Raw genomic sequence first — 11,221 nt, 5'->3', positions numbered from 1 at the left:
ACTAACTTTGCAATTGTAAAGCTACAGGGGATACAAATGAAATATCACTTTCATTTGTATCCCCTGTAGCTTTACAATTGCAAAGTTAGTTCCTGTATCGAATAGAGAATTGACTATGAGGTGGGGCAGTGGGGAGGGTGAAGGTTATAGCAGTGTCTTGTATTATATGGATCGATTTCAGAATTAACCTGGAAGAATCCACTGAAGGATTTAGGTAAACTGTCTGGTGGGTATGTGTATTTGTAGATGAAAGTACATAATTGCTGTAGATTAATGTCGTAATTAGACGAGATATTGACTTTCTTAAACAAAGGTGCAGATGGAGCCAGGTAATTAGAGGACGTGGCGAGTCTTGCAAATGTTTTCTGGTAAAGTGATAATTTGTGTAGGTAGGAGGCATACGCAAATGGGTCTTCCAAATGGACAATGACCCAAGCATACTTCAATAGTTGTGGCAAAATGGCTTTAGGACAACAAAGTCAAGGTATTGACACCAGCTCTGTCAGGAGGAATGGGCCAAAATTCACCCAACCTATTGTGGGAAGCTTGTGGAAGGCTACCCAAAACGTTTGACCCAGGTTAAACAATTTAAAGGCATTGCTACCAAATACTAATTGAGTGTATGTAAACTTTTGACCCTCTGGGAATGTGATGAAAGAAATAAAAGCTGAACTAAATCATTCTCTCTACAATTATTCTGACATTTCACATACTTAAAATGAAGTGGTGATCCTAACTAATTGTTACAAGGATTAAATGTCAGGAATTGTGAAAAACTGACTTTAAATGTATTTGACTAAGGTGTATGTAAACTTCCGACTTCAACTGTATGTACTGGCCCAGACAATATTACAGTAAATGAAATATGGGTCAATTAAGCTATAGTTTAGAGTTAGGAAACAATCCTGATGAACCAAACTACTAATCTTTCTGATGATACCAACTGATTTCATCACTTTGCTGAAGACAAATTGAGTCTTTCCGGGATAACTTTTCATCAACTAGAACTCTGAGGAATCTACTGGATGTGAGTTGTTCCATTTCTCTAACCACTGTACACACGGTATGTTTTCAGTTTGTGACTGTGTGATATGGAGGTTATACAAAAGTTTATTTTGGCATTTATACAGAAGAACTTTCAGACACAATTGCAGCCATGTTGACACTGCCATGTTGATCTGAGCCTTGCTGTTGGAAAACCACTACAGTGTCAGACTTTCGGCTGTTGCAGATGCACCTCCCTGGACTTCGTCTACAGTCAGCTTCGTTAGGCATACCGCTCGAACACACCCGTTGAGTCTTCACATAGGAATGAATGGTGTCACGTGAGTCATGGCTTTGTCCATTTATATATACAGTCATTGCTTGCTAGCTTAGCTAACCAAACCATCAGTTCTCTTAGCTTGTTATTATGAAAAATCAAATTCAACAATGTCAATAATGTTTTGAATTCAACTTCTGCTTTCAGAAGCAGCTCTAACATAGAACACATAAGAATGAACGTAATAGCCGTTGGTTATTGCTGTGCATTACAGAAGAATAATGCACACACGAGAATGCCTTTCAAGCCAATCAGAATCGAGTATTCAACTATTCCATGGTATAAGATTGTATTATAATGCGTTAGAACAGTCTGCTGGTAAGTAAAGTGTTACCCATTGCCATTACAACAGCAGTGTGTTGTTATGCTGTGATGTGCTATGTTGATGGAGTATTGTGTCCAGTCTGTCAAAGTCACACTCAGGTCGGCGCACTGTATCCCTTGTCTGCTGCATTCCTCTCCTAAAGCCTACAATCCCAACCTTTTGTCCAGGCACACCGTCTAACAACCTCCTGACACACACACACACACACACACACGGACACACATACACACACGCACGCACACGCACACACGCACACACGCACACACATACACACACACACACACACGCACGCGCACACACACACATACACACACGCACGCACACGCACACACGCACGCACACACACACACATGCACATGCACACGCACACACACACACACACACACACACACACACACACACACACACACACGCACGCACACACACACAACACACACACACACACACACACACACAAGCGTTCACCCTGATCATAATATTCTGAGATATTCAGTGGGCTTCACTATATCTCTAACTATCCTTACTGGCAAACTGTCCCACGGGGCTTGGAAGGACATGGAAGACTTTGGGTAGAGAACGGTTTTGTTAAGTCTTCTGATGGACGGCTAGCTTACCTGCTGCCATTAGTCTACGATATGTTTTGATCCAGGACTGTCTCTCCCTTTACCCAGGAGTCACTACGAGGTGGGCTCCCAAATCAAATCCTGCTCAGGGCCCCCACATAGCTTAACTTGTTTTGATCGCTCGGCATCAGTAGTCTCGTATCATCTCTTCCCACGTGGCTCCAAGCAGCAGGTTCAAATGAACACTAATGTCTGACAGGTGGCGACAACATCATGAGGAGCACAGCCCTGGCAGCTCCATTCAGTCAGTGTACCAGCATGAATAGCTACTGATTGATATCAATGGTTCCATACCTGTATATATGAAACTCATCCTTTGTGTGTATTATAGACATCCAATTGATGGGGAACTCATTCACAACTCTCAATTTATCTTATGATTATAAGCTGAAAGTTAACCTGTTTTTTAATAACAATATTTTATTAAAAATGAGGGAATTAACTTTTGTAATGATAGCTGTTTGGTTCAGTTTTACGAGCCCTATTGTTTGACAGTGTTGGGGAGTAGTAAACTACATGTAATTTAACTAGTAATTAAGCTACAATTTGCATTAGCTTGGTGGTAGTCTGACTAAAGTCTGATCTTGGTAGTGTTTTCAGTAGTTAGTTACTTTTTTACCATGTAGCGGTGTAGCTAACTACTGGAACTACACACTACTATATTACCATGTAGCGGAGTAGCTAGCTAGTGGAACTACACACAACTGTTTTACCATGTAGCGGAGTAGCTAACTACTGGAACTACACACTACTGTTTTACCATGTAGTGGTGTAGTTAACTACTGGAACTACACACTACTGTTTTACCATGTAACGGTGTAGCTAACAACTGGAACTACACACTACTGTTTTACCATGTAACGGTGTAGCTAACTACTGGAACTACACACTACTGTTTTACCATGTAACGGTGTAGCTAACTACTGGAACTACACACTGTTTTACCATGTAGCTAACTACTGGAACTACACACTACTGTTTTACCATGTAGAGGTGTAGCTAACTACTGGAACTACACACAACTTTTTTTAATGAAATAAAATATGGGTGAAGTATAGGCAAGAATCTCTTTTCTTTTTCAGGATCAGACATTCATTTTATTTTACCTTTATTTAACTAGGCAAGTCAGTTAAGAACAAATTCTTATTTTCAATGACGGCCTAGGAACAGTGGGTTAACTGCCTGTTCAGGGGCAGAACGACAGCTTGGGGGTTTGAACTTGCAACCTTCCGGTTACTAGTCCACCGCTCTAACCACTAGGCTGTTCTGACCCCAGATTGATCTGCTCTTACAATTTGTAGTCTATGACATTTCAGATTCAGATATGATCATTTTTCATCCAATAGCTTAGATGTAATGAAACAACTTTTTCAAATTAACTTCAGTTCAGTAAACTATATGCTATTTCTCTTTGGGATAGCTTTAGTGTAGCTTAACTTTCTTCCAGTGTAAAGTAATTGGTAGGTTGGTAAACTATGATTTCAGGGTAGCTTCCCCAAACAGTTTGATGTATAAAGCTGCAATTAATATATTAGTGTGCACTAGAATATACTTCCAGAAGAGGGCGGTGTCATCCTTGTTAATTATCCGCGGATTTTAAATCCCATGCCGCCGGTGCGCCTGTTCTCCCCTCCTCTCCCTTGAGAAAACGCGCTCATTGTTGGCTCCCTGGTTCGCTCGCGTGTCACACTGAACCCGCGCGCTCTGCTCCAGTGACGTAGCTCCAGTGGGATGGGAGCTTGACGTTGGAGCGCGAGCGCTTTTCGCATACCAACCGGGAGAGAGAGGAGAGCGAGCGCACGGCAGTGCCAACCATGGTCAGCGCTTTGAGAGAACACTGTGGAATCAACCGGGAGGGACAACATCAAAACATGGAATGCGACCCAGCAACATTGTATCTTTCCTGTCTGCCCGAAGTTATTTTTCTCCTCGACCACTGAAGAAGAGGAGGAGGGTTGTCGTTTACGAATTGGATTCCAGAGCACCCTCTCTCAACCTCTCTTCCTCTCTCTCTCTCTTTCTCTCTGTCTTTCTTCGGGTCTCCCTATCTTCGCATTGAAAAGTCACAGAGTGGAAAGGATATTTTGGTTTATTGGAATTATAGTTGTTCTGAAAATAATTTTCTGGGAACGTCGTATTGGATGAGAACCTGTGAGCATCATGAGTACCAGTGGTGAGTCAGTCCATTCCTGTGCGCCTCTCCTCTCTAGGTTATTGTGAAGCTCTCTTCTCTAGGTTATTGCGAAGCTCTATTCTCTAGGTTACTGTGAAGCTCTCTTCTCTAGGTTATTGCGAAGCTCTCTTCTCTAGGTTACTGTGAAGCTTTCTCTGGGTTACTGTGAAGCTCTCTTCTCTAGTTTACTGTGAAGCTATGTTCTCTAGTTTACTTTGAAGCTATCTTCTCTTCTCTTGGTTACTGTGAAGCTCTCTTCTCTTGGTTACTTTGAAGCTATCTTCTCTAGTTTACTGTGAAGCTATGTTCTCTAGTTTACTTTGAAGCTATCTTCTCCAAGTTACTGTGAAGCTCTCTTCTCTAGGTTAGTGTGAAGCTCTCTTCTCTAGGTTACTGTGAAGCTCTCTTCTCTAGGTTACTGTGAAGCTCTCTTCTCGAGGTTACTGTGAAGCTCTCTTCTCTTGGTTACTGTGAAGCTCTCTTCTCTAGGTTACTATGAAGCATCGCTCTCTGAGGAGTATAAAGAGATAAGACAGATGAACAATAAGACACAACAATAGAGAATAGACATGTTTAGTAGCATTCAAAGAAACATTAGCTGCTAATGTGCATTAAATTCAAGATTTTGTTAACATGTGTTCTCATTTACTCTGTATTGATTTTAAGTTATTCTCTTTTATCCTCTTTTCTGTTGCTTTCCCATCTTCCCCTCTTTTCTATTGCTTTCCATTCTTTCCCCCCTTTCCTCTTTCCCCTCTTTTCTGTTGCTTTCCCGTCTTTCTTTCCTCTTCCCCCTCTTTTCTGTTGCTTTCCCCTCTTTCCTCTTTGCTTTCCCCCCCTCTTTTCTTTCCCCTCTTTTTTCTGTTGCTTTCCCTCTTTCCTCTTTCCCCTCTTTTCTGTTGCTTTCCCCTCTATCCTCTTCCCCTCTTTCCCTCTCTTTTCTGTTGCTTTCCCCTCTATCCTCTTCCCCCTCCCTTTCCTCTCTTTCCCCTCTTTCTCTTTTCTTTTCTGTTGCTTTCCCCTCTTCCTCCCCCTCTTTTCTGTTGCTTTCCCCTCTTTCCTCTTCCCCCCTTTTCCTTTCCCTCTTTCCCCTCTTTCCCTCTTTCCCCTCTTTTCTGTTGCTTTCCCCTTTCCTTTCCCCTCTTTTCTGTTGCTTTCCCGTCTTTCCTCTTTCCCCTCTTTTCTGTTGCTTTCCCCTCTTTCCTCTTCCCCCTCTTTTCTGTTGCTTTCCCCTTCTTTCCCCCCCCCTTTCCTCTTTCCCCTCTTTCCCTCTCTTTTCTGTTGCTTTCCCCTCCTTCCTCTTCCCCCTCTTTTCTGTTGCTTTCCCCCCTCTTTCCCCCCCCTTTACTCTTTCCACTCTTTCCTCTTTCCCCTCTTTTCTGTTGCTTTCCCCTCTTTCCTCTTCCCTGTCTTTTCTGTTGCTTTCCCAACTTTCCTTTTCCCCCTCTTTTCTGTTGCTTTCCCCTCTTTCCTCTTCCCCCTCTTTTCTGTTGCTTTCCCCTCTATCCTCTTCCCCCCCTCTTTTCTGTTGCTTTCCCCTCTTTCCTCTTCCCCCTCTTTTCTGTTGCTTTCCCCTGTTTCCTCTTTCCCCTCTTTTCTGTTGCTTTCCTCTCTTCCCCTGTTTCCTCTCTTTCCCCCTTTCCCCTCTTTCTCCTGTTTCCTCTCTTTCCCCTCTTTCTCCTGTTTCCTCTCTTTCCCCTCTTTCTCCTGTTTCCTCTCTTTCCTCCCTTTCCCCTCTTTTCCCCTCTTTCCCCTCTTTTCCTCTCTTTCCCCTCTTTCTTTCCCTCTTTCCCTCTCTTTCCCCTCTTTTTCCCCTCTTTCCTCTCTTTCCCCTCTTTCCCCTCTTTTCCTCTCTTTCCCCTCTTTCCCCTCTTTCCCCTCTTTCCTCTCTTTCCTCTCTTTCCTCTCTTTCCCCTCTTTCCCCCCTTTCCCCTGTTTCCCCACACCAAGCCTGGACAGCTCAGTCCCTGTTAACCCCAGTCCAGCTCCACACCAAGCCTGGACAGCTCAGTCCCTGTTAACCCCAGTCCAGCTCCACACCAAGCCTGGACAGCTCAGTCCCTGTTAACCCCAGTCCAGCTCCACACCAAGCCTGGACAGCTCAGCCCCTGTTAACCCCAGTCCAGCTCCACAACAAGCCTGGACAGCTCAGTCCCTGTTAACCCCAGTCCAGCTCCACACCAAGCCTGGACAGCTAGACCCCAGCCCCGGATCTACTGAGCTGGAGACAGCTCAAATCAAATCAAATTGTATTGGTCACATACACATGGTTAGCAGATGTCATTGTGAGTGTAGTGAAATGCTTCTGCTTCTAGATCCGATAGTGCAGCGCTATCTAACAGGTAATATCCAACAAATTCCACAACAAAACCTAACATCTAACAAATTCCACAACAAAACCTAATATCTAACAAATTTCACAACAAAACCTAATATTTAACAAATTCCACAACAAAACCTAATAGACACAATCACAGACACACACAGGCCTTCCCCATAACCACTACTTTGATAAGAGGATGGAATCCAGAGTTCCCCCAGGACCCATACTGATGTACTGTCTTCAGTCTGTCCAGAGATCCCCCAGGACCCACACTGCTGCACTGTCTTCAGTCTGTCCAGAGATCCCCCAGGACCCACACTGCTGCACTGTCTTCAGTCTGTCCAGAGATCCCCCAGGACCCACACTGATGTACTGTCTTCAGTCTGTCCAGAGATCCCCCAGGACCCACACTGATGCACTGTCTTCAGTCTGTCCAGAGATCCCCCAGGACCCACACTGATGCACTGTCTTCAGTCTGTCCAGAGATCCCCCAGGACCCACACTGATGTACTGTCTTCAGTCTGTCCAGAGATCCCCCAGGACCCACACTGATGTACTGTCTTCAGTCTGTCCAGAGATCCCCAGGACCCACACTGATGTACTGTCTTCAGTCTGTCCAGAGATCCCCCAGGACCCACACTGATGTACTGTCTTCAGTCTGTCCAGAGATCCCCCAGGACCCACACTGATGCACTGTCTTCAGTCTGTCCAGAGATCCCCAGGACCCACACTGCTGCACTGTCTTCAGTCTGTCCAGGCTCCGCTCCCCTCTCCTCCCCCTGTCTCCCTCCCCTCTCCCCCCCTGTCTCCACTCCCCTCTCCTCCCCCATCTCCCTCCCCTATCTCCCCTCACTCATCTCACCTCCCCTCTCCTCCCCATCTCCCTCCCCTCTCCTCCCCCTGTCTCCCCTCCTCCCCATCTCCCCTCCCTATCCCCCACCCTATCTCCCCTCCCCCATCTCCCCTCCCCTATCTCCCCTATCTCCCTCCCCCTCTCCTCCCCATATCTCCCTATCTCCCCTCCCCTCTCCTCTCCCCTCCCTGTCTCCACTCCCCTCTCCTCCCCATCTCCCCTCCCTATCTCCCCTCCCCCTATCTCCACTCCCCCTCCTCCCCCCCTATCTCCCCCTCCCCTATCTCCCCTCTCCCTGTCTCCACTCCCTCCCCCCCTCCCCTATCTCCCCTCTCCCTGTCTCCACTCCCCCTCTCCTCCCCATCTCCCCTCCCCTATCTCCCCTCACCCTATCTCCCCTCCCACTGTCTCTCTTCCCAAATGTCCAGGTCTGTATGATTTAGGTCGACATCAATCTTTCTCCTGTTATTGCATTATTCACTATTCATTCTTTAGGCTCCCATGTAGTTCCTTGCCCTTGTGTGTGTGTGTGTGTGTGTGTGTGTGTGTGTGTGTGTGTGTGTGTGTGTGTGTGTGTGTGTGTGTGTGTGTGTGTGTGTGTGTGTGTGTGTGTACAAACTCCATGGTGGCTGTATAAATGTTTGGAATTGTTTTGTTAGTCTGTAGAATTATTGTGTCATCTGATAGGAGACGGAGGGGTTAGGTCACTATGTGGAGAACTGTCAACAGAGCAACAAGCACGAGCTGTCTGTAGACACACACACACACACACCCTCTCAGCAGCGTGCGTAGAGTCAGCAGTGTCACAGCAGGCAGATGGTTGTGTGACGTGTCAGTGCTCTGGCTCCAGGCATACACACACACAGCAGATAAAGCATCCCCTCCCCTCTCCTCACCCCTCCTCACCTCTCCTCTCCTCTCCTCACCTCTCCTCTCCTCTTTTCTCCTCTCCTCACCTCTATTTTCTTCTCTCCTCTCTCTCTTTTTTTCCCCTCTCCTCTTTTTTCTCTCCTCTCTCTCTTTTCCTCTCCTCTTTTTTCTCCTCTCCTCATCCTCTCCCCTCCTCTTTTCTCCTCTCCTTTCCTTTTTTCTCTCTCTCCCTCACTTTCACCTTTCCTCTTTTCACCTCACCTCTCCTCTTTTCTCCTCTCCTCACCTCTTTTATCCTCTCATTTCCTCTTTCCCTTCCCCTATTTTATCCTCTCCTCTTTTCTCCTCTCCTCACCTCACCTTCTTCTCTTCTCTCCTCTCCTCTCCTCTCCTCTCCTCTCCCTCTCTCTCCTCTCCTCTCCTCTCCTCTCCTCTCCTCTCCTTCTCCTCTCCTCTCTCTCTCCTCTCCTCTCCTCCTCTCTCCTCTCTCCTCTCCTCTCTCCTCTTCTCTTCTCTTCTCTTCTCTTCCTCCTCTCTTCTCCTCACCTCACCTCACCTCTCCTCTTTTATCCTCTCTTCCCTCCTCTTCTCTTTCTTCCTCTCTTCTCTCTTCTCTTCTCACCTCTCCTCTTTTCTCCTCTCCTCACCTCTTTTATCCTCTCATTTCCTCTTTCCCTTCCCCTCTTTTCTCCTCTCTCTCTTTTCTCCTCTCCTCACCTCACCTCTCCTCTTTTCTCTTCTCCTCTCCTCTCCTCTCTCTCTCCTATCTTCTCCTCTTTTCTCCTCTTGTCTTTTCTCCTCTCCTCTCCTCTCCTCTCCTCTCCTCTCTCTCCTCCTCTCCTCTCCTCCTCCTCACCTATCTTCTCCTCTTTCCTCCTCTTGTCTTTTCTCCTCACCTCTCCTCTTTCCTCTCTCTCTCCTCTCCTCTCCTCACCTATCTTCTCCTCTTTTCTCCTCTTGTCTTTTCTCCTCACCTCTCCTCTTTTATAGTCTCCTCTATTCTCCTCTTTTCTCCTCTCCCTCTCCTGTTAGTGTTCTGTGCTGTTCTGGGTGTTATGCGCTACATTGTTTGAGATAGTAGCCCAGAAGCTACACTGTAATTACATTGAGGTTAGACTGTCTCTTCTCATCTGCTGCTTGCTCTGTATCTCATGGTCAGTTGGTTAGAACCGTGTGTCTTTTTGTGTGTTTCTTTATGGGTATACAAGTTAGAGAGCAGCAGGTTATTTTCTGATGAAGATGAAGTCACGCTCTGTCGCACACGACTACACAAAATCCTTCTCTATATCTCTCTCTTTCAATTTCCATCTCTCTCTCTCTCTCTGTTTCTCTCTCTCTCTCTCTCTCTCTATCGCTCTTTCTCTCTTCCCATTACCATCTCTCGCTCTCCCTCTATCGGTCTCTCTTTCTTTCTCTCTTCCCATTTCCATCTCTCTCTTTCTCTCCCTCTATCGGTTCTTTCTATTTCCATTTCCATCTCTCTCTTTCCATTTCCATCTCTCTTCTCTCTCTCTCTCTCTCTCTCTCGCTCTCTCTCTTTTCTATTTCAATTTCTTTCAATTTCATTTCTCATCTCTCTCTTTCTATTTCCATCTCCCTCCCTCTATCCCTCTCTCTCTCTCTCTCTCTCTCTACCCCTGCTCTCTCTCTCTCACACTCTCTCTCTGTCTCTCTCTCTCTCTCTCTCTCTCTCTCTCTCACTCTCCCCTGTCTCTCTCTCTCTCTCTCTCTCTCTCTCTCTCTCTCTCTCTCTCTCTCTCTCTCTCTCTCTCTCTCTCTCTATCCTCTGCTCTCTCTCTCTCTCTCTCTCTCTCTCTCTCTCTGTTCTCTCTCTCCTTCTCTCTCCAGGTCTCTCTCTCTCCCTCTGCTCTCTCTCTCTCTCTCTCTCTCTCTCTCTCTCTCTCTCTCTCTCTCTCTACCCCTGTTCTCTCTCTCCTTCTCCCTCTCCAGGTCTCTCTCTCTCTCTCTCTCTCTCTCTCTCTCTCTCTCTCTCTATCCCCGTCTCTCTCTCTCTCTGTTCTCTCTCTCTCTCTCTCTCTCTCTCTCTCTATCCCTGCTCTCTCTCTCTCTCTCTCTCTCTCTCTCTCTCTCTCTCTCTCTCTCTCTCTCTCTCTCCCTCTCCAGGTCTCTCTCTCTCTCTCTCTCTGTCTCTCTCTCTCTCTCTCTCTCTCTCTTTCTACCCCTGCTCTCTCTCTCTGTCTCACACACTCTCTCTGTCTCTCTCTCTCTACCCCTGCTCTCTCTCTCCTTCTCCCTCTCCAGGTCTCTCTCTCTCTCCCTCTTTCCATCCCTCTTTCTCAATTGTTTTTGAGGGGGCTTTATTGTCATGGTAAACATGTTTACATTGCCAAAGCAAGTGAAATAGATAATAAACAAAAGATAAATAAAGACTGAAAAAATAATTAAACATAAATATTATATTTACAGTGATGTTTGTTCTTCACTGGTTGCCCTTTTCTTGTGGTAACAGGTCACAAATCTTGCTGTTGTCATGGCAAACTGTGATATTTCACCCAGTAGATATGGGAGTTTAACAAAATTGTGTTTGTTTTCAAATTCTTTGTAGGTTTGTGTAACCTGAGGGAAATATGTTTCCATCTCTCTTTCCATTTCCATCTCTCCTACGCAATACGGAATAGGGTGCCTTTTGACCAGGGTCTATGCTATACAGAATAGGGTGCCTTTTGACCAGGGTCTATGCTATATGGAATAGGGTTCCTTTTGACCAGGGTC

General features: G+C 45.9%; 1 protein-coding gene across 4 annotated transcripts in view; it reads left to right on the top strand.

Annotated features, from left to right (window-relative positions):
- The first annotated feature begins 3,972 nt into the window (after positions 1 to 3,972).
- Positions 3,973 to 11,221, top strand: part of LOC112238477 (actin-binding LIM protein 3-like) — a 76,640-nt gene continuing 69,391 nt past the window's right edge. Inside the window, exon 1 of one of the 4 annotated variants that reach the window (XM_042325976.1) lies at positions 3,973 to 4,442. In XM_042325976.1, the coding sequence (XP_042181910.1) occupies positions 4,430 to 4,442 (13 nt within the window). In that variant the 5' untranslated portion in view covers positions 3,973 to 4,429. The remainder of the gene's footprint in view (positions 4,443 to 11,221) is intronic. The other 3 variants (XM_042325975.1, XM_042325979.1, XM_042325977.1) reach the window with 3 other exon arrangements.

This window comes from Oncorhynchus tshawytscha, linkage group LG08, assembly GCF_018296145.1.
Source record: "Oncorhynchus tshawytscha isolate Ot180627B linkage group LG08, Otsh_v2.0, whole genome shotgun sequence".
Classification (NCBI taxonomy): Eukaryota; Metazoa; Chordata; class Actinopteri; order Salmoniformes; family Salmonidae; genus Oncorhynchus; species Oncorhynchus tshawytscha.
This window is presented reverse-complemented; position numbering and strand designations above follow the sequence as displayed.